The 23,975-nt window shown below is 43.6% G+C and overlaps 1 protein-coding gene and 1 non-coding gene across 5 annotated transcripts in view; one reads left to right on the top strand and one right to left on the bottom strand.

The window, feature by feature from the left end:
- LOC126236187 (uncharacterized) overlaps positions 1-23,975 on the bottom strand; it is a 58,701-nt gene that overhangs the window by 18,430 nt on the left and 16,296 nt on the right. For 2 of the 4 annotated variants that reach the window (XM_049945289.1, XM_049945290.1), the window contains exon 3: positions 13,490-13,614. In XM_049945289.1, coding sequence (XP_049801246.1) covers positions 13,490-13,594 — 105 coding nt within the window. In that variant the 5' untranslated portion in view covers positions 13,595-13,614. Of the gene's footprint in view, positions 1-13,489; positions 13,645-23,975 lie in introns of all 4 variants that reach the window. The other 2 variants (XM_049945287.1, XM_049945288.1) reach the window with 1 other exon arrangement.
- Trnak-uuu (transfer RNA lysine (anticodon UUU)) lies at positions 11,028-11,101 on the top strand. Its single transcript has one exon. It is a non-coding gene; the product is annotated as a tRNA-Lys (tRNA).

Consider the following 23,975-nt stretch of genomic DNA (forward strand, 5'->3'; position numbering starts at 1 on the left):
AAATCTCTCTCTAACCATTATACAATCAATCTGAAACCTTTCAGTGCCTCCAGGTTGTCTCCATGTACACAATATTCTCTCATGATTCTTAAACTAAGTGTTAGATATGATTAAATTACACTCTGCGCAAAATTCTGCCAGGTGGCTTCCTCTTTCATTCCATTCCTCCTGTCCATATTTACCATTTCTTTCTCTTCCTTTTCCTAGTGCCGAATTTCAGTCTCCCATGACTACTAAATTTTTGGCTTCCTTGACTTACTGAAAAATTTCTTTTATCTCATCATACATTTCCTCAACCTTCTCCTCATCTGCAGAGCTAGTTGGCATATAAACTTTTACTACTTCATGTGTATCTTTACTAAATGTATTCACTATGCTGTTCATAGTAGCTGATCCGTAATCATATTAAACCTACTCCTGCATTACCCCTATTTGATTCTGTATTTATAACCCTGCTTCACCTGACCACAAGTCCTGTTTCTCCTGCCACCAAACTTCACTAATTCCCACTATACCTAACTTTAACCTATCCATTTCCCTTTTAAAATTTTCTAACCTGCCTCCCTGATTAAGGGATTTTCCATTCCACACTCCGATTCATAGATCGCCAGTTTTGTTTCTCCTGGTAACGCCATCCTCCTGGGTAATCCCAAATGGGGGACACTTTACCTCCGGAATATTTTAACCAAGAGGATGCCATCATCATTTAACCATACAGTAGAGCTGCATGCCCTCGGGAAATATTAAGACTGTAGGCAGTGGTATACCAATTTAGGATGAGTGGAAAAGATTGTGGGTAGAATGTTCCTCACTTTTGGGCACAATGGTAAGTAGTCCAAACACAGAGAAGGAAATAGTTCAGAAATGATGGTGGTGGTCCTCTATAATTGGTGCCTGGCCCACAATCAGAAGATGAAGGGCATGTGTGGGAATAGTACAGTGGATCTTTATGTGGACTAGTTTTGAAGGGTCATTGAAGATATGAAAGGCATTGAGCACCTCACAACTTTTCATAGTAGTATTTTACCATAAGCTACTGACACATTGCTGTCAATATCCATCAGAATTCCTGCTGAATCAACAGTTTCATAAAGTTTTTGTATAAGACAACATAAAAAACATTATCTGTGATAAACAACAACTATTTGTGTTCCTAAGCTAGGCGGAAAAAGGAGGAGAGCATATAAACAAGCCATTCTAAACTTTGAGTGCACTGGTTAATAAAAAGTATACTAACACTATTGGTACTGAAGGAAACTTGACCATGAAAGATGACATGATTAAGTCCCTTGCTAACATTTCCATTAGTAATGGGCATAAGTTCTTGTCCTACTGATTCTTATTCTAAATGCACTAATTAAAACAATGACAGAACTACAATTTATCAATATAGAAAACCAGATTTGTAAATCTGGTTTCTGTGGATGGTCCTCCTGAGAAATTCAGCAAATATACAGGGTGGTCCCGAATTCATGGTACAAACTTTAATGGTAGGTACAGGACATTGTAACAAGGATTTATTGTATAGGAATGTATAGTCGCAGGTGACGCGGTGAGGCGTAAACAGGGGAAAGAGAAATGGAGTGATCGGTTGGTGTCACTGCCAGTAGAGGGCAGTAGATGAACATGATGTATCGCAGTAGGGACAAGCGCCATTCACAATTGTGCTGCCGTAGACGATGGGTGACTTTACGTATGCAGAAAAAGCAGACATGCATTACATGTACGGCCGTGCAAATGGTAACGCCAGAGCTGCGTTACGAATGTATCGCGCGGAGTATCCTAATCGACGAATGCCGGATCATAGAATTTTTCAACGGTTACATCGTCAACTTTGTGAAACAGGTACGTTCGACGTCAACAGACATGACGCTGGTCGATTAAGAGCTGTACGCACTCCACGACTGGAAGAACGCATCTTGAACATAGTGGCTGATAGACCCGAGTCAAGCACAAGAACTGTTGCGCGTGACGTACATGTGAGTCATCAGACTGTATGCAGAGTGTTAAATGAAAATCGCTTACACCCCTTCCATTTTCAAAAAGTACAAGCATTGAATCCGGCAGATTATCCTCTTCGCGTGAACTTCTGCCAGTGGTTGTTGCAGCAATGTGCGTTGCAGCCGGATTTCGTAGGTCATGTGCTATTTACAGATGAAGCGACATTTTCACGCGAGGGTGTCTTTAATGCGCACAATTCCCATGTGTGGGCAACAGATAATCCACATGCAACGCGTCCACATGCGTATCAACAACGTTTCGGTATTAATGTGTGGGCTGGTATTGTGAACGACTTTTTGATTGGGCCATACTTACTACCCACGCGACTCTGTGGCGAAAGCTATCTTATTTTTCTGCAAGAAGTGTTACCAGAACTGCTGCAAGATGTTCCGCTCGCCATTCGTAACCGCATGTGGTTTCAGCACGATGGAGCGCCAGCACACTTCAGCACTGCTGTACGGAATTACCTGAATGCCACGTTTGGTGCTAGATGGATTGGGCGTGGTGGACCAGTCCCTTGGCCACCCCGATCTCCTGATTTCTCTTGCCTCGATTACTTTTTATGGGGACATCTTAAGAGCCTTGTTTATGAGACTCCAGTTGACTCAGATGAGGATCTCGTTGCTCGCATATCTGTAGCTGCTGCAGGTGTGCGTGAAATACCAGGCATCTTTGAACGTGTACGCCAATCGCTGCACCGACGCTGTCAAGCATGTATCGCTCATGGTGGACGCAATTTTGAACACTTACTGTAAACATGACACTTGTCAACAACGATTTCAATAAAATCTTTCGTTTTCCTTTCGGCCGTTATTTCCCCTGTTTACGCCTCACCGCGTCACCTGGGACTATACATTCCTATACAATATATCCTTGTTACAATGTCCTGCACCTACCATTAAAGTTTGTACCATGAATTCGGGACCACCCTGTATTGAGTAGGTGATTAGAATACAAAACAGAGAGTATGTAGTGAAGACCCAAACACACACCCCAGTTAAAAACGATGCCAGCAGTGCCTTCCAAACTTTCACAGACTGACAAGACTTTAAGAATTCCTAATACTAGTGCCTCTGCTCAAAACTATTCCAGTTGAACAGGACACTGGAACTTGGAGTAAAATTAGATCTCAAAACTAAAAGTACACTGCACCACCAGGAAGGATAGCAAACATTGAAATTTTACTTACCATGTATATACAGTATAGTGGAAAGAAAATTAAGTGCTTTACAGGTTTACACAGTGCAAAATTTAGTACACAGAGCTGCCACCTCTGACAGCAGAAATTGCTATAAACCAACTGGACATCAAGTCAACCTGAGCTTGGATGATAGATACAGGTACAACATTCCATGCTGCTTCAACACTATGCCACGAGTTCCTCAACTGTAATGGCTGGTGAGTGGTGGCGTGCGAGTCTCCCAAAATCCGTAACAAGATATTTTCAATGGGGATGAGAGATTTGTACAATGTGCTGGCGAATGCAACAGTCATCCTCTGTGTCGAGGAAAGAGCAACATAAAGTTTAGTGTTACCTTGCTGAAAGACAATGTCACAGGGACGTCAAATCTATGGCATGCCCACCAGCCTTAAAGAAATCTAAGCTGCAGTCCAGGTTGCTAGCTATGCAATTCAGAAGTGATCATGTGTACACAACATGACCCTACACCATCATCATGTGTGCTGAGCCTGTATGATGAAGAGAAAAGCCATCTGGCAACATCTGTTCTCCTCTCAGGATCCACACAGAGATTCAACCACTGTGATGTGGTATGCTAGACTCAGGACACTAGAAAAATGTACTGCCACTCCTGTGTCCACTACTGCTGTTGGATGCAGCAATGCGGGTAAGCTTCCTTCTGCTGCTACATCAATGAAAACTGCAATAATGGTGCTTGTGCTCCAGATGTCTTACTCTCCGTGTGGATACTCATCTTGCTGTGAACAAGCCCACTGCATAACTTATGGTACATGAAGTGGCTGTATAATCCTGTGTGCCCAAGCAAACTGTCTGTCCTCCAGTGCTAGTCACATTAGATCACTGATGTCTTGCATGGCACGGAGTATGCCCCCTGAACCCATTGATTTCATACATGCATGACAGTCATGGGATCCTGATCAATGTGAGCAAGAATATCATGGAACAGTAAATAGTGGTGTTTATTGACCACAATCCTGACACTGTCAAATTCTGACATTTCTCATGCTGTCTTCTCACAACCAACCAACATTCAAATGTTATTTCTGAATGAAAAGCCAGCTGCATAATCTTCCCTACATACAGAATGTGTAGATGGTTATCCAAGTATGTGGCCCACCTCAAGCCAATATGAGATTTGTTTCATGACGCCTTCATAGTATTGCAATTTTGACTGCCAACAGTGTTCAATCTACCTATATGAAATTGTTTGTTAAGGTTCTCATAAAGTTTACTTACCAAGTAACTACATAGTTTATTTTTGTTTACATACAATTTAAAGAAATAATTAACTTCTTTCAGGATGGCTATGATTCAGACAGATTAAAAAAAACCGAGTTCCTGTGCTTTTCTATAATGTGAACAAGATATATATATATATATATATATATATATATATATATATATATATATATATATATCTTTGTGAATTACACATATGGCTCAAATCTCCTTGAAGTCCCTCCGCTTGATTCATAAAATTCTCCTGCTCTGCAATCAAATTCTTGCATCCCATCTGGAAGATGGGACGCCTGCCCTCCTGCATGTAATGCAGCATACATAATGCCACCGCAAAAAACTTTCCAGCCCTTTCCTGCCACGGACTACCACTATTCAACATATCTACAAGAACCCCTACAAATCTCCCCCATATCCCCTCACAGCTGACAAATGCTGCCTGGCAAACATACTGAATTTATCACATCCTCTAGACTCTCACCCACAACCATACAGAATTCAGGAACTAAACAAACCCAAAACACTGTCAAATCTTTCCTCTACAAGCCTCAGTGACACAGAAGTATCAGTCCTTTCAAATGCCTTAATTTTTGCCCTACTTCCAAATTCAATCATGCTGGGATTTTTCAAGACCTCCTTTTCTCCTCCCAGTCCCTACAGTGGAAATGATTTTTTGCCACCCAGCCTTCTAATCAAACTCAATCCAGAACCAATACTAAATAATCTTGACTCAATTCACTCCTTTATCCAACCATGATCCACACCCACTCCCCCCTCCCCCCCAACAAAAAAAATTACTCCGCTAACTTTCCAGAATTTGCTAACTTCAAATTTTGTCTCACCATCGTTCGCTAAATCCCTCTACTGGAAACTAACATTACATGCACAGAATGAACTACAACCCATCACCTAAAAAATGATCCTGACCTTAAAATACAGTCTCACCTGCCTACTGGTTATGATCTGCAGGGAACCTGACTGAGGGACTCAGCCAGCAGTCAGGTATGTCCACCTACAAACACTACCACAGTGACCGCATTCCTGTCATCCAGCATGATCTCCAGCCCCTCTTCAAATTCTTAGGTCCATCTCACAACCTCAACCCTGAGTATTTCCTCCCTCCAACCCCCACCCCTCCCTGCACTACCACCTTCTACATGGATCCTACATTCCATGAACACAACCAGCCAGGACACCCAATTCTGGCTGTTCACTGTGCATCCCCAGAGAGAGACTCTGCTCTTGTGGATCAACACCTTCAGCTTGTTGCCCACAATCTGCCCTCCTACATAAAAGGCATCGACCATTTCCTCCACTGACTCTCCACATTTCTTGTTGCTTTACCCTGCTCATCACAGCTGATGTCACCTCCCTTTGCAGTAACATCCCTAATGACCATGGTAATGCCTCTATTGAACAAGCTTTCCCTTTTAAAGGCATCACCGAGAAACAAATCCATGCTACAGCAAAGGGCACCCACATGGCACCATCCAATGTCAACCATCTAGAAGAATCCTTCCTAACCATCCAGAATCCCAAACTGCTCACTTGGTTCAGATTCTTTGATAAAATCTTCACAGTATGGACTGAAGTTGTGGAAATCTTAACCTCAACACCTTCACCATTCACTTCACCCGATTCCCCCCTCAACAAGTCATGAGTCTTGATACACAAATGGCCATTAACATTGCTACACCACGAAGATGACGTGCTACAGATGCGAAATTTAATCAACAGGAAGAAGATGCTGTGATATGCAAATGATTAGCTTTTCAGAGCATTCACACAAGGTTGGCGCCGGTGGCAACACCTACAACTTGCTGACATGAGGAAAGTTTCCAACCTATTTCTCATACATAAACAGCAGTTTACCGGCATTGCCTGCTGAAACGTTGTTGTGATGCATGGTTGTAATGGATCGTGCAGCCACGTCTTGATCCCTGAGTCAACAGATGGGGACATTTGCAAGAAAACAACCACCTGCACGAACAGTTCGACGACATTTGCAGCAGCAAGGACTATCAGCTCTGAGACCATGGCTGTGGTTACCCTAGACGCTGCATCACAGGCAGGAGCGCCTGCGATGGTGTACTCAACGACGAACCTGGGTGCACGAATGGCCAAACGTCATTTTTTCGGATGAATCCAGGTTCTGTTTACAGCATCATGATGGTCGCATCTGTGTTTGGCGATATCGCTGTGAACGCACATTGTAAGCGTGTATTCGTCATCGCCGTACCGGCATAATGGTATGGTGTGCAATCGGTTACACTTCTCGGTCACCTCTTGTTCGCATTGATGGCACTTTGAACAGTGGACGCTACATTTCAGATGTGTTACGACCCGTGGCTCTACCCTTCATTTGATCCATGCGAAACCCTACATTTCAGCAGGATAATGCATGACCGCATGTTGCAGGTCCTGTACGGGCCTTTCTGGATACAGAAAATGTTCAGCTGCTGCCCTGGCCAGCACATTCTCCAGATCTCTCACCAATTGAAAACGTCTGTTCAATGGTGGCCGAGCAATTGGCTCATCATAATACGCCAGTCACTACTCTTGATGAACTGTTGTATCGTGTTGAAGCTGCATGGGCAGCTGTACTTGTACACGCCATCCAAGCTCTATTTGACTCAATGCCCAGGCGTATCAAGGCCATTATCACGGCCAGAGGTGGTTGTTCTGGGTACTGATTTCTCAGGATCTATGCACCCAAATTGCATGAAAATGTAATTACATGTCAGTTCTAGTATAATATATTTCTCCAATGAATACCCGTTTATCATCTGCAATTCTTCTCGCTGTAGCGATTTTAATGGCCAGTAGTGTATTTATCTCCACCACCTCAAAGGTGGCTACATCAGTACCTTCGTCCACATCAAATCAGCCGGTCTCTAACAATACCTCAACTACAACTGCTGCCACCCTTCCCACAACAAGAAATCATTTCCAACAACAAGAAGTCATTTCCATCTATCCTAGCCACCTGAGATCATCCCATCTATAGCAATGAGCAGTCCCTCTCTAAATATGCCCGGGGTATCATTATGGCCTTCACAGATCGATATTACCCTCCCAACCTCGCCTCTCCAGTCACCTACCACCTCCAACACGCCCACTGCCCAGCCACAAAGGTGCCCTCCTCTCATGACTCAGTACCACCCACAACTGGAGAAACTGAATCACATCCTCTGCCAGGGTTTGAACTACCTCTTTGTCATGCCCTGAAATGAGAAATATCCTCACCCTTCAACAGAAGCATTCTGCTGCCCACTGAACTTATGCAATACTCTTGTCCATCCCTACTCCGACACCTTGTCTCTTAAGCCTGCAATAGGCCTAGATGTGAGACCTGTCCCATATATCCTCCCACTATATTCCAATTAAAATTACTTTGTTATTGAAGTTTCAGCAAGGTAAACAGTAGGGGCCAGCCGTCAGCCAACCGTAGTTTACTTTCGAGGGTCAAGTCTATGTTGTTGGTTTTGTAGGTTAGATGCTGCACATTTTGCAGTGTGGCTGGCTGCATTCCAGCAACACTGCCCCCCAGCAATGCACTCTAGCAATCACAAAGTGATTTTAATCAGAGTGTACTACCTACTCCAGTCCTATCACAGGTATCTCCTATCCGATCAAAGGCAGGGCTACTTATGAAAACAGCCATCTGATCTACAAACCAAGATGCAATTACTATGGCACTTTCTACATGGAAATGGCAACTATCAAGCTGTCTGCCCACACGAATGGCTACCACTGAGCTGCGGTCGAATGACAATTGGACCACCCAGTTGTTGAACATCCTGCCCAGCATGATGTGCTTCACTTCAATGACAGCTTCACTGCCTGCACCATCTGGATTCTTCCTATCTTTGCTGGTCCCTGCCCTCCACCTAACTATCACCTTCCCTGCTCCCAATCCAGCATTATACACACCTTCTATCCCACCACTGCACCTACTAGTCTTTTGGCACCCTACATTCCCTGCCCCACCCCCTCCCCAACCCCATCATCCATCCCAGCAGACTGCTGCTCACAATCTGGTCCCAGCACCTGGAGAGAGCTGCCATGTTCGTGTGTGTTGTGCTTTGTGAGTGTGGGTGTGTTTTGTATTTCAGAGGATCTTTTTCTCCAAAGTCTTAAATGGTTGGTAGTCTTTTCACTGGGCCTGTCGCCAATTCAATACCTCCTCAATGAAATTAGTCACACACTACCCTTTTCGTATAATTGTTATTCTATCTTGAACTTTCCAAATGTTTGGCATATATTTTAATTCTTTTTCACTAAATCTCTAGTATTGTGACAACTCAGTTCATGTGATTGTCCATGCTAAAGCAAAATACGGCTGCAGCCATAGTTAGTGGTACACACATTTGGGAGGGGGGGGGGCAGTGGGGGGGTGGGAGGGAGGAAGTAATGGGAGTCTCTTCAGATGATTTAGATCAGGTGAGTACTTCAGGGCAAATGCTGACATAGTTCATAGTGTGGTTGTCTCATGGGCACTACAGCTGGGAGTGTGTGTTATTGCATGGCCTAGTCACGTGGCCTCAGAGCTTTAGAATAGCAGAGAGGACAAGCCACTTCAATCTGCATCACATGCGCACCAGCTGAGGAAGGCTAGCAGTCCTGAAGCAGTTGAACCGCGTGCTACTGGGCTACAGCACATGCTCTGGCTCCAATGTGCAGGAAAAATATTTCACTTATATATTCCTACATTTGTTTCAATGTCACAAGGAAACTAAACAATCTACTCACAGTGTCTCCATGTTTCAGTTACACATATTACTTGCTTTGAATCCATGGACGTAAGTGTTAACTCTAAATAGTCACAGCACATCCACCTATCTTGTGTTTCAGAACTATTAGAGGTTTTCTCACACTGTGACCAACATTTTTTACAGCATTTTATCTCCTATAACATGCTTGCTGGTAACATTTGCTCTCTGCTCCACATCACCAGTACCCTCCTAAAGAAGAACAGGAAACAAATTATCCCTAAGATAATTTGACAGCATTCTTCTATGTGTACTGACTACTGCAAAATATGGTCAAAATATTGGAAGCAATCCACTCAACATATGGGTGTTGCTCTATACAAAGTGATTTAGTAGGAACTAATACATATATTTAAGCAAGTCAAATATAACTCATATCTTTATCTGCCCAGTACAAGAACATCTTCATCCACCATTTCCTTGTTCGAGTTCCAGGCTTTTCACCAGAAAAAATTCTGTTTAACTTCTTCACCTACCCATACCGGTAAGTTTTTCCCCTGTGTGCAAATCCGCTCTTTCCCTAGACTGTGTAAGTTGTGTGTTCCATGTCACTCACTTTTTTGACATTGTGTATAATCTACAAGAATGGCTTCTTCATATCACTGATCTCCTTCCATGAACGGTAGTGTAAGCGGCGTTCAAAAAGAAACAAGCCAGAGGCATAATTACAGCAACCAGTACCTTTGTGTTAGAAGTATTGACCCTGGCTGTTGAGACACTTGTTCCACTGTGACACAAGGCAGTGAATGGTTGTCTCAATAAATTCCCGGGGCTGCGATGAGAACCAGTTCCGCATGTACAGCTGAGGGTCGTCGTCCACACAAGTGCAGGGAAGGTTATGCTGACATTCTTCTTTGACCAAAACGGCCCCCTTCTGATTCACTTCCTGCAGCACGGGACAACAGTCAATGCCTAGTGTTACTCGCAAACCTTGACCACCCTTTGCCGAGCGATCAAATCAAAATGACCAGGCAATCTCACCCATGGGGTCATTCTGCTCCACGACAATGCAAAGCCTCATACAGCCAACACAGTCGCTGCACTCCTGCTGAAATTCAAATTGAAGGTTCTCGGCCACCCTCCATACAGTCCGGACATCTCTCCCTGTGATTACGCCATTTTTGGTCCTCTTAAAAAGGCTCTGAGGGGCAAACGGTTCACCTCCGATGACAACGTCCAGCTGTTTGTGCAAAACTGGTTAACATCACAGCCCTGGGAATTTTATGTGGCAGCCATTCACCGCCTTGTGTTACATTGGAACAAGTGTCTCAACAGCCAGGGTCAATACTTCTAATATACAGGTACTGGTTTCTGTACTTATGCCTCTGGCTCGTTTCTTTTTGAAAATCTCTTATACTTTGTGTCTCCTCCAATATATGAGGAACCCCCCCCCCCTCTCTCTCTCTCTCTCTCTCTCTCTCTCTCTCTCTCTCTCTCTCTCTCTGTGTGTGTGTGTGTACTTCATTGGGGACATGTCGAAAATCAACGCCTGTTTGCAGCTAGGGTGTCCATTTAATTATCACTTCATTTCTAGCAAGCTGCATGGTCATCCACGGTAACTGTTCTTTCGGGAACAGATACTACCGTCATATATAGTTAAAATATGGCTTCCCGGCCATTGACCTTCTTGTGCGAACGCGCACGCTATGCCCGAACCCGTACGGGACTTGGTAGATTAATCCGCCACGAGTAATGAGTATGATGGGCAAACATCTATTAGGCACACTACGAACGTAGTGGTGTGGACATGTTGGGAATGTGGATCTCACGGGGAGCGTGCAACGGATAAGTCCCTGCAGTCGCGCTATTCATCTGTGTCCTCGGTGGCTCAGATGGATAGAGCATCTGCCATTTAAGCAGGAGATCCCGGGTTCGAGTCCCGGTCGGGGCACACATTTTCAACATGTCCCCAATGAAGTACACCAACGCCTGTTTGCAGCTAGGGTGTCCATTTAATTATCATTGCATTTCATTTTGTTCATATCAATGATTTGAAAGTTTCGGAAACTAGCATACCCCACCCTCAATCTGGTTTCATAATTTCTGAACCAATAAGCTCACTTTATTTTTATTTTTATACTATATACATACAGTAATCAGCCAGAACATTATGATCACCAACCTACTATCAATATAAACCATTTCAGGCAATATCAGTGTCACATGGCAAGGAATAACTGCTAGTCAGACGCATGCATGGTGCATGTAGTGCCAGCGAGTGTACTGTCTGTGTGTAGAAGAGGGAAGGTGCACAATCTGAGTTCTACAGAGAGTAGAATGTGATGGCCTGGAGACTCAGCATAGGCATTTCGGAAACTGCAAAATTTGTTGAGTGTTTGAGGAGTGCTGTGGTGAGTGTCTACCAACATGTGGTGAAATCAAGGTGAAACTACACCCAGACGTCATGTTCTTTGGGGGGGGGGGGGGGGGGGAATGACCCCTAATCACAAATATCAAACTTCATATGGTGGGCAGGCTGGTAGAACAGCACAGGCAGTAAACTGTGGTGGAACAAACATTAGACTTTAATGCTGGGCAGAGTTCAAGTGTGTGTGTGGATGCAAAGAGCCCAAAGATGGGGCTCCACAGCCAAAAGTCCATGCACATGCCAATGTTAACACCACAACATCAACAACTACAACTGAAATGGGCACATGACCATCAGCACTAGACATTGGCACAGTGGCAGAGCACTGATGAATCCTGATACCTTCTTCATCATATTGATGGGAGGGTGTGAATCCATCATCTTCCAGGGCAACGGCTCCTTGGCACCTGTATTGGGGGATGGAGACAGTTGACAGTAGCTACATTATGCTCGGGGAAACATTCATATTGGCACCCATGGGTCCAGCAGAGCTCGTGCAAGGCACCATGATGGCCAAGGAGTATCAAACATAGGTTGCAAACCATGTATAACTATTTTGTTTCCTGATGGCAGAGATATTTTTCAGCAAGATAATGCACCATGTCACAAGGAAACAAGCATGATGGAGTGGTTTGAGGAACACATTTCCAATTAATCTGAGCTTGCAGGCATCACAAACACTCCAGTACTATTCAAGACTTGGTGGCCCAAGTGTTCTGTACTCATTCTCCTTTATAGATGAGCTACCCTTTTCTGGAATCTTTCCAATAAACTAGAGTCTACCATTTGCCTTCCCTTCAACTTTCCATTTCATGCCACTTTGCTAAGTTATGTCTAGGTATTTACCTGATGTGACAGCATTAAGCACGACACCACTGATACTGTATTCAAACAATACAGAATTGTTTTTCCTACTCATCTGCATTAACTTACATGTTGCCATACGTAGAGAGAGCTGCCATTTGTAACACCAAATGAAAATTGAGAACAAGACCAATCCCCTATCACACTTTGCTGGAGCACTCCCAATAATAACTTTGCACCGTCATTGTTACCCATGCCAAAGATGGACATACTGGCTATTAGGAAGGTGGCCATAAGTTTCTGGTTGATCAGTGTATAATCACAGAGTGGAAGGGTTACAGGACATGTGGTCAGCTTTCTCTTACATAACTGACAAGTTCAGATTCAACACGCTGAGATACAGTAGGATGTCATTACACTCATATTTTACGTAATTTTGCTAAGACCTTCAAGAGAACTAAGTTAGATGCATACAGATTATATATATTGTGTGTGTGTGTGTGTGTGTGTGTGTGTGTGTGTGTGTGTGCGTGTGTGTGTGTGTGCGCGCTCGCGAGCAAGTGTATACCTGTCCTTTTTTTCCCCCAAGGTAAGTCTTCCCACTACCGGGATTGGAATGACTCCTTACCCTCTCCCTTAAAACCCACATCCTTTCGTCTTTCCCTCTTTCCTGATGAGGCAACAGTTTGTTGCGAAAGCTTGAATTTCGTGTGTATGTTTGTGTGTGTCGACCTGCCAGCACTTTCGTATTCCACGTGGGAAAAATATATCTAAAAACAAAGATGATGTGACTTACCGAACGAAAGCGCTGGCAGGTCGATGAGGCAACAGTTTGTTGCGAAAGCTTGAATTTTGTGTGTGTGTTTGTGTTTGTGTGTCTATCGACCTGCCAGCGCTTTCGTTCGGTAAGTCACATCATCTTTGTTTTTATATAGTGCACTTCAAAGCAATACTGCAACAATTTTTTGAAATATTTTATGGCAGCCTCATATAATAAACATAAATTCACTTGAAAGTTATTATTTTAATGTGATTTTTCAATCTTTTTTAATAAAAAAGATTTTTTGGTTATTTATTTTAAAATTGAACCGAAGAATTAATGCTTACCTCCTTTGCCATTGTGCAATATGGGCAGTATGTCTTCGAGAATATCACAACTGCATCACTAGCAATCAAATTTTTGACAAGTTCACCTACTCCAGTATCACTCATTTTGGCAGTTTTACTAGCACCTAAACCCATTTAAAATGAAGTATTAATGGCTGAAAACAGAGAAATGTGGCACTGTAAGTGAAACAATGGTGAGGTTGTGTACTGGTACACTGACATACTTTATGTATTCTTTCTATAAGTCATATGGTCATATCTAGATACATTCACTGAAAAGTTCCAAAAATGTTACAGTATTCAAAGCAGTTGTACATGATATTAACATTTCAGACAACATGGTTTTTATCTCAAATTTGCCCACATGAAAGAAACAGATTTTAACTGTTTCTTACAAGGACTGACAGCAACTCCAGAACTATAAGGAGTAATTGAAAGTTTTTTCACGTTTTAACAAAAGGTTTACAAGAACAATGTTGACTGATTTTTGGAAATATAAATCTATTCGCAGTGAAATGAAGTACTAATGTAGTAAAATATGTGATAAGTTTTATAACAAATCAGAGCCAAAGATATACAACACATGTTAAGGTTATTACTACTTTCAGGCAACGTTAATCAAAACATCATCAAAGTGCACAATCTAGGAGCTATTCTGCCAACACATTCTAACTTTTAAGTGATGTGTAAAAATCTTACAGTGGTAAAGGCAAGAGGCCCCATGTACCTATGTCAGAATCCTGCCTCAGCTGTTACACCCAATCTATATTGCCAATTTTAACTTCATAAGGAACCGTTGTCCACAGTGATTGTATGTTATTGTAAGGAGGGGACTGGAATACAGCAATAAATCACAATCCCATGGAGGGAAACATTCCACGTGGGAAAAATACATCTAAAAACAAAGATGATGTGACTTACCAAACGAAAGCACTGGCAGGTCGATAGACACACACAAACAAACACAAACACACACACAAAATTCTAGCTTTCGCAACAAACGGATGCTTCGTCAGGAAAGAGGGAAGGAAAGGGAAAGACGAAAGGATGTGGGTTTTAAGGGAGAGGGTAAGGAGTCATTCCAATCCCGGGAGCGGAAAAAAGGACGGGTATACACTCGCACACACACACATATCCATCCACACATATACAGACACAAGCAGACATATTCAAAGACGAAGAGTTTGGGCAGAGATGTCAGTCGAGGTGGAAGTGCAGAGGCAAAGATGTTGTGGAATGACAGGTGAGGTATGAGTGGCGGCAACTTGAAATTAGCGGAGATTGAGGCCTGGTGGGTAACGGGAAGAGAGGATATATTGAAGAGCAAGTTCCCATCTCCGGAGTTCGGATAGGTTGGTGTTAGTGGGAAGTATCCAGATAACCCGGACAGTGTAACACTGTGCCAAGATGTGCTGGCCGTGCACCAAGGCATGTTTAGCCACAGGGTGATCCTCATTACCAACAAACACTGTCTGCCTGTGTCCATTCATGCGAATGGACAGTTTGTTGCTGGTCATTCCCACATAGAATGCATCACAGTGTAGGCAGGTCAGTTGGTAAATCACGTGGGTGCTTTCACACGTGGCTCTGCCTTTGATCGTGTACACCTTCCGGGTTACAGGACTGGAGTAGGTGGTGGTGGGAGGGTGCATGGGACAGGTTTTACACCTCCAGCAGGGATACGACTTCCTCAAATCCTGCCCCGAAATGAGATCCATCCTTCATGAAATCCTCCCCACTCCACCAAGAGTGTCTTTCCGCCGTCCACCTAACCTTCGTAACCTGTTAGTTCATCCCTATGAAATCCCCAAACCACCTTCCCTACCCTGGCTCCTACCCTTGTAACCGCCCCCAGTGTAAGCTAGAATTTTGTGTGTGTGTTTGTGTGTCTATCGACCTGCCAGCGCTTTCGTTTGGTAAGTCACATCTTCGTTTTTAGATGTTTTTCCTGCATGGAATATATATAAACAAACTTCGGATATCCAGATTTCAGCTATAAATAGCCATCTTCACTCCTACAATACAAGGAAATTACAGAATCAAAATCAATTTACACAAAACAATACATAAAACATCACACACTATCCAATAAAAATCATCCAGTTTAGTCAACATACTATTTGAGTGATTTATAATCCAACAAAACTCCCAGCGGTACATCTCACCACACAACTCGGCTGGTGTACAGGCAGAAAGAAATTGACGGGATTATTTACAAGTGCAGCAGCCCCAGTCTGCGTCATGTAGTGTAAGCAACATAATCTATATTCCAAAAATTAGCTAATCCAGTTCCTTTCCAATATAGAAGTTTAAAACCCATTTTTATTACATAAAGTTAGCAAGTATATTTGCATATCACCTTTATAACACAGCAAGTAATGCCTATTTGCAACACATTTATTCTTATATTAGTGATGAAGTGGTCCACCAAATCTTATGCAAAAGATCATGAATTGCTTCATACAACTTTTGACAAATTGCAATTGGTATGTAACTATTCTTTATCACGATGATCTATAAAGTTTTTTAAATTTTTATTTCGAATGTGACTTAACAGTTCTGTAGGGGACAGTTGTATTGCCCAATTAACGATCTTTTGCATAAAATTTGGTGGATCATATGAATAAACACACTGTAACTCAGCATTTTTTGATGTACTTTAAAGGTGATACACAAATTTACTTGCTGATTTTATTTATTAAAAATTAGTTTTAAACTACTATATTGGAAAGAAACTGAGTCAGCCAGATTTTGGAATATAAAGGACATTAGTTATGCAACATGATACTAACTGACACTGCAGGACCTGGTGTGAACAAACCCCTCAGTTTCTTTCTGTCTGCACATCAATCAAGTCGTATAGTGACATGTACTGCTGGAAGTTTGTTGGATTATAACTCACTCAAAAAGTATGTTGACTCAAAATTCTTTGGGATAACATGTTTTGCTTAATGTTTTATGTAAATTTCCTTGTATTTTAGCACTTAAGATGAAATTTGGATATGCAAGAATAATAAAAAAAACTAATGGGCTTGTGACTGACAGCTATGTTCCTATCTTTCCTTATGATCCATATGGCAATATAGCACAATATTCTGTTGTTTCTACTCTTTCCTTCTGCGCCTACCTACATACCCTGTTCGCCACTATACAATGCATGGTGGATGGCACCTTGTACCAATGCTAGACATTCCCTTTCTTATTCTGCTTGCAAATGAAACAAGAGAAAAATGACTGTTTAAATGTTTGTCTACGAGTCCTGATTTCTCTTAACTTGTATTCATGGTACCCACATGAAATGTATATTGGGGCAGCAGATTCTTTCTGCAGGCCTTCACCATGGGTCCACTGAAGCTCGTGCAAGGCGCTATGATGGCCAAGATGCACCACGTCACAGGGAAACGAGAGTGATGGAGTGGTTTGAGGAACACAGTGGCGATTTCCATTTGGCCTCCCTACTTAATCTGAGCTCGCAGGCATTACACACACTCTAGTACTACTCAAATCTGGGTGGCCCAAGTGTTCTGTACTCCGTCTCCTTTATCCAAGGGGTGTTCAAAAAGAAACGAGCCGGAGGCGTAATTACAGCAACCAGTACCTTTATGTTAGAAGTATTGACCCTGGCTGTTGAGACACTTGTCCCACTGTGACACAAGGTAGTGAATGGCTGTCTCAAACAATTCCTGGGGCTGCAATGTCAACCAGTTCTGCACACACAGCTGGACGTCGTCGTCCGAGGTGAATCATTTGCCCCTCAGAGACTTTTTATGGGAACCAAAAATTCATTTCTTCTGATTCACTTCCTGCTGCACAGGACAACAGTCAATGCCCAGTGTTACTCACAAACCTTGACCACCCTTCGCCAAACGATCAAATCGAAACGACTGGGCAATATCACCCATGGGGTCATTCTGCTCCACGACAATGTAAAGCCTCATACGGCCAACACAGTCGTGGCACTCCTGCAGAAATTCAAATGGGAGGTTCTTGGCTACCCTCCATACAGTCCGGAGCTCTCTCCCAGTGATTACGCCATTTTTGGGTCCCTTAAAAGGCACTGAGGGGGAAACGATTCACCTCAGATGACGACATCCAGCTGTGTGCATGGAACTAGTTAACATCACAGCCCCGGGAATTTTATGAGACAGCCATTCACCACCTTGTGTCACAGTGGGACAAGTGTCTCAACAGCCAGGGTCAATACCTAACATACAGATACTGGTTTCTGTAATTATGCCTCTGGCTCGTTTCTTTTTGAATGTCCCTTATAGATGAGCAACCCTTTTCTGGAATCCTTATAATAAACTAGAGTCCACCATTTTCCTTCCCTTCAACTTTCCATTTCATGTCACTTTGCTAAGTTATGTCTAGGTATTTAGCCGATTTGCATCAAGCAGCACACCACTTATACTTTATTTAAACAACACAGAATTGTTTTTCCTACTCATCTGCATTAACTTACATGTTGCCACATGCAGAGCAAGCTCCCATTTGTAACACCAAATGAAAACCAAGTCATCCCCTATTCTTCTACATTCACTAAACAATGGCATTTTCCCAAACAACTAAAGTGCCAGCAGTAAATAGTCTCAGCTTGCTGCTTGTCCTATCACACAGATTACTGATGTATACAGATAACAAGAGCACTCCCAATAACAACTTTGCATCTGAGGAACACTTGCCATACACGACATCGTATTGGATTCCAATACTAAAAAAAAATGTTAGAGCTTCTCATATATCTAAGACCTATCCCATATGCTCATACCTTTACTGACAATCTGTTGTCTGGCACCGCTTCAAATATTTTTCCAGACACCTAGGAATAAGTAATCTGCTGGTTGCTCTTCACGTTTTGCAAGATACTGTGCTAGTAGAGGGCAAGCAGAGTTTAGAATGAGTGATACTTTCTAAATGTTTGCCAATTTGTGAATATTATCTCACAGATATTTATTATATTCAAACTTAAAATATGCACAATAATCCTGCATCAAACCAACATTAAGGATATTGTTCTGCAATTCTGCAGATCTTTCTTGTATAAAATAGACTTCTGTCCATTTTTCCAGTCACCTGGGACTTTAATTTGGGCAAGAAACATACAAAACAGGCAAGCCAAGCAAGGGGCCAATGCCACAGACTTCTCTCTCTCTCTAAAACTGAAGTAGGATTCCACCCAGACATGGCAACTTATTAGCTTTCAACTTTAGTTTCTTTCTAACACTAGAGATATACATGTCCTACGTCCTCTACAGAAGTTTGTGCAGCAGTCAAATGATGGTAAATCTGTACAGTCCTCCTGCTCAAATGATTTTTTTTTTTTTAATGCAAAATTTAACACACTAGCTTTTCTTCTGCCATCTTCTTTTTACATACCAGAATGATCAATGAGTGATGGAATGAAGATTTCAACCTGCTTAGCAATTTTACATAAGACCAGAATTTCCTAGGATTCTCAGCAAGATCTTTCACTGACATACGATGGTGAAAGTAGCTGTATTCTTCATGCATTGATCTTTTTCTATCAGCTTTCACCTGTCAACATTTGTGTGTCCTTTTTTGAACTGTGAATGCAACAATCTGTTTTCTCAGCAGTTTCCGAATTTTATTAAAAAAACCAGATGGGGAAGGGGGACCTTTTCCATTCTTACTCCACATATTTAGCCCTTACTTCCCCCAGAGTGTGACTGGCGGTTCACACTTTGCCCACAATTTCTCCATGTCCATACTGGGACTAAATTATATCCATTCACTGTCTAAGTAGGTTACTAACAAAAATTTATCTGCTTTATCCAACATAGTCTCCTAGCTTTTTTCATGGATTTATTAACTTTAGTAATCATCAAGGCTCTAATGACATTTTGATCGCTAACTCCAGTCTCTACACAGACACTTTTCATAAAGTCACAACTTTTTGTAGTTTGAGGTACAAAATGTTAGCATTGCATATAGGTTGTCCAACTAGTTACTCATGACATTTTTCAGAGATTGGGTTTCAGAAACTTGTCAGGTGTGCAATGACTCCACAGATGTCTCAATTTATACTTTTGTATATTATAGTTGCCTCTGACTAATATTGCATGAGTGTACTTCCAAACTACTCAGTGTAGACTTCCTTTGAAAGATTCTACAACTGCCACTGCAGAGTCAGAAAGCTGGTAAAAAACATACAACGAAATTGAGTTCACCGAGTCTCATTTATGTCCAGATAGCTTTGTAATCAGACTTAATTTTGACCTCAACACACACACTATTTGTGTCTATTACAATGAACATTCATTCCATTCCATGACGTCTGACTCATCCTTTTTATGTAGATTCTGGGTCTCATTAAGTATTTTCATGCTTTCTACTTCAGGTTTCATTCAGCTCTTGGTCCTGAGTACAAGTTGAGTGCAACAACTTTCCAATGTGGTGATAAACTGAGAGAAACTGTTACAAATGCTTTGGCAATTTACTGTTCAAATTTTGATATTCTGAGTGCTTTGCTTCTTTATAGCAACACAACTTTATGAACATGAAATTACCAATACGCTGACAATATGCACCATGAACAAGGACATCTGTGATTATATAAAACTTAAAAATTTGTAAACAGGATCTGTTACAAAACTACCTGACAGATTAAAATTGTTTGCTGGATCAGAACAACCTACACTCCTCTACAGTGTGAAACATTTGTTCTGGAAACAACACTTAAAAGTCATTCTCTGCAACCAGTAGACCCACCAAGTCTTTAAAGAATCAAACTCTTATGTATAAAATTGCTTCAAATGTCTGATTACTTCACTAATCAACTGACGTGTTAAAATATTTGAGGTAAAGTATGTTAGTCAGGAAAGGTTGAGAAACTGCTCGAGCGTCATCAGCTACAATCTACTGTAGGGTAGAAGGCAGAGACAGGACAACACGAGATTGATTAAAACGGGGACACGACAATAAAACATGGCGCACTGTCAATGCATTACCACAAGGGCACTGCGGGGCGGGGTCACCGGACAGCAGGTAGCGGTGGCTAAACCAGCAATGTCCAATCCGCAACCTGGCCAAAATGACCTCTCGCCGAGATGGTCGGGAGGAGGTTGTCCAAGCTGTTGGGAACGGTTTTATGGCCCGGAGCTTATTTTCTTGAAGTGACGACCAAGTATCCCACCATAATGACACAAACCTCTGACAAACAACCTCACTAATGTCAGACGATGGGACACAAAGGGAGGCTGGCCAAGGCAGGAGGACTGCAGCCTTGGCCGCAGCCTCATAACCAGGCACTCCTACATGGCCGGGAACTCACATAAAGCTAACAGGAGAGCCATCATCAGCAAAAGAATGGAGGGATTGCTGGATCTGTTGCACCTGGGATGGACCAGATATGGAGCTCCAAGGCTCTGAAGAGCACTGAGTGAATCAGAGTAGAGTACATACGGAGAATGGCGGTGGCGGAGGACATACTGAACGGCCTGAGAGAGAGCAAAATGCTCGGCCATAAAGCTGGAACACTGGTCGAGGAGCCGGTATTTAAAGGTGACGTCCCCAATGACAAAGGCACAGCCGACACCATCGTCAGTTTTGGAGCCATCAGCGTAAATAAAGGTGTTATTGGCGAGTCGCGCACGAAGTTCGACAAACCGTGAGCAATACACTGCATCCAGAGCAGCCTCCTTCGGGAGAGAGCAGAGGTCAAGATGAATGTGAACCGGAGCCTGGAGCCAGGTGGTGTCGGGCTCTCACCCTGTCTGATGGTGGTAGGGAGGGCAAAATCCAATTGTCGAAGCAGGCGACGAAAGCGGACTCCAGGGGGCAGCAAGGCAGACACATACAACCCACACAGACGGTCGAGAGAATCGTTGACGAAGGACTGATAAGAGGGGTGGTCGGGCATTGACAACAGCCAGCAGGCATACCGACAAAGCAGTACATCGCGCCAGTAGGTCAACGGTAATTCGGCAGCTTCAGCATAAAGACTCTCGACGGGACTGGTATAGAATGCTCCGGTTGCAAGACATAACCCCCGATGATGGATGGAGTTGAGACGGCATAAGAGGGATGGCCGAGTAGACGAGGCTCCCATAATCCAGCTATGATCGGACTATGGACCGATATAAGCGAAGCAGGACAGTGCGATCCGCTCCCCAAGATGAACCACTAAGAACACGGAGGACATGAAGAGAACGTGTACATCGGGCAGCCAAATAAGAGACATGCGGAGACCAACAAAGTTTCCTGTCCATTGTGAGCCCTAAAACTTCGTTGACTCCACGAAGGGGGAGAACAACAGGACTGAGATGTAAGGATGGTGGAAGGAATGCTTTATATTGCCAAAAGTTGATGCAAACCGTCTTCTCCTCAGAGAACCGGAAGCCATTAGCCACACTCCACGAGTATAGGCTATCAAGATAACGCTGAAGGCAGCGCTCAAGGAGTCATGTTCTCTGGGCACTGCAGTAGATCGCGAAGTTCTCGACGAAAAGAGAGCCAGAGACATTAGGTGGAATGCAATCCATAATGGGACTGATCGCTATGGCAAAAAGGGTTACGCTCAAAACAGAGCCCTGAGGCACTCTGTTCTCCTGGAAGAAGACGTCGGACAATACAGAACCCACCTGTACCCTAAACATTCGATCTGTTAAAAATGAATCAATAAAAAGGGGCAGGCAACCATGTAGGCCCCACCTGTGCGTAGTGGGGAGGATACCTCCTCTCCAACAGGTATCGTAAACCTTCTCCAAATCGAAGAACACAGCTACCGTTTGGCGCTTTCGCAAAAAGTTGTTCATGACGAACGTCGACAAGATCACAAAATGGTCAACAGCGGAGCGACGTTGACGAAAGCCGCATTGAACATTAGTAAGTAGCCAACGAGATTCAAGAAACCAAACCAACCGAGCGTTAACCATGCGCTCCATCACCTTACAGACACAGCTTGTAAGAGAAATAGGGCCTCACGCCAATGCATGGAGACCTGACCTTCGGTCCAGACGCGGTTATAGGTACGAAGAAGAAAGCATTTGCCTGCCGGAGAAAGGTGTGTCAGCATCTGAACGTGAATGGCATCTGGCCCCAGAGCAGAGGACCGGGACAGTGCAAGTGCACGTTTGAGTTCTCGCATGGTAAAGGGGGCATTACAATCTTCCAGATTCAGCGAGTGGAAGGAAGGTCGCCGAGCCTCTTCTGCCTCTTTTCTGGGAAGGAAGGCAGGGTGGTAATGGGCGGAGCTTGAAACCTCCGCGAAAAAGCGGCCAAAGGCGTTTGAGACATCCACAGGGTCCACAAGTACCTCATTAACTGAAGTCAGGCCAGGTATCGAGGAGTGGGCCTTAACGCCCGACAGCCGGCGCAGGTTACCCCAGACGACAGAAGAGGGAGTACAAACGTTGAAAGAGCTTGTGAAAGAGACCCAACAAGCTTTTTTGCTGTCTTTGATGACTTGACGACATTGTGCTCGGAGCTGTTTGTAATTAATACAATTCGCCAGCGTAGGATGGCGGCGAAAGGTGCGTAAAGCACGTCGTCGAGCACGGATAGCATCTCTGCAAGCCTCATTCCACCAGGGGACTGAAACGCGACGTGAAGAGGAGGTAGTACGAGGAATGGAACGTTCGGCAGCATTGATGATAACAGCCGTGACGTATTCGACCTGACTGTCACAGCTGAGAAAATCTTGGTTCGAAAAGGTCGCCAGGGAGGAGTAAAGTCCCCAGTCAGCTTTCGGTATGTTCCAGCTCGAGGGACGTGAGGATGGGGTGTGGTGCAGGAGATGAACGACACAGGGGAAATGGTTGCTCTAATAGGTGTCAGAAAGGACATACCACTCGAACCGACGGACAAGATTGGTAGAACAGATCGAGAGGTCCAAGTGGGAGTAGGTATGAGTAGAGTCCGAGAGGAAAGTCGGGGCACCAGTATTGAGGCAGACAAGATTGAGATGTTGGAAAACATCCACCAAGAGGGAGCCTCTCTGACAGGATGCAGGAGAACCCCAAAGGGGATGATGGGCATTGAAGTCACCAAACAATAAAAACGGCTGAGGAAGCTGAGCAGTCAGGTGCTTCATGTCGGCCCGACTAACTGTGAATGACGATGGAGTGTAGGCAGCACAAACAGAAAAAGTAAAGGCAGAAAGAGTAATACAGACAGCTATTGCTTGGGGTGGGGTGGTCAATGGGATGGGATGGTCATAGACATCGTCCCGAACGAGCAACATGACCCCACCATGAGCTGGGATACCGTCCACAGGGGTGAGGTCAGATCGCTCGGAGGTATAGAGGGTAAAAGCAATACGGTCAGTTGGACGTAACTTCGTTTCCTGGAGACCAATGACGAGCAGACAGTGCAGGCGGAGGAGCAGTTGTAATTCCTCCCGATTAGATCGAATACCTCTTATGTTCCAATGTAACAGAGCCATCACGAGTCAGAGAAAGTGGGGACAAAATGGGGGAAGAGCTGGTCACCTCGACGGCCGCGGAGGGCCAGATTGCGAGGGAACATT

Source organism: Schistocerca nitens, chromosome 2 (genome assembly GCF_023898315.1).
Source record: "Schistocerca nitens isolate TAMUIC-IGC-003100 chromosome 2, iqSchNite1.1, whole genome shotgun sequence".
In the NCBI taxonomy this organism is placed as follows: Eukaryota; Metazoa; Arthropoda; class Insecta; order Orthoptera; family Acrididae; genus Schistocerca; species Schistocerca nitens.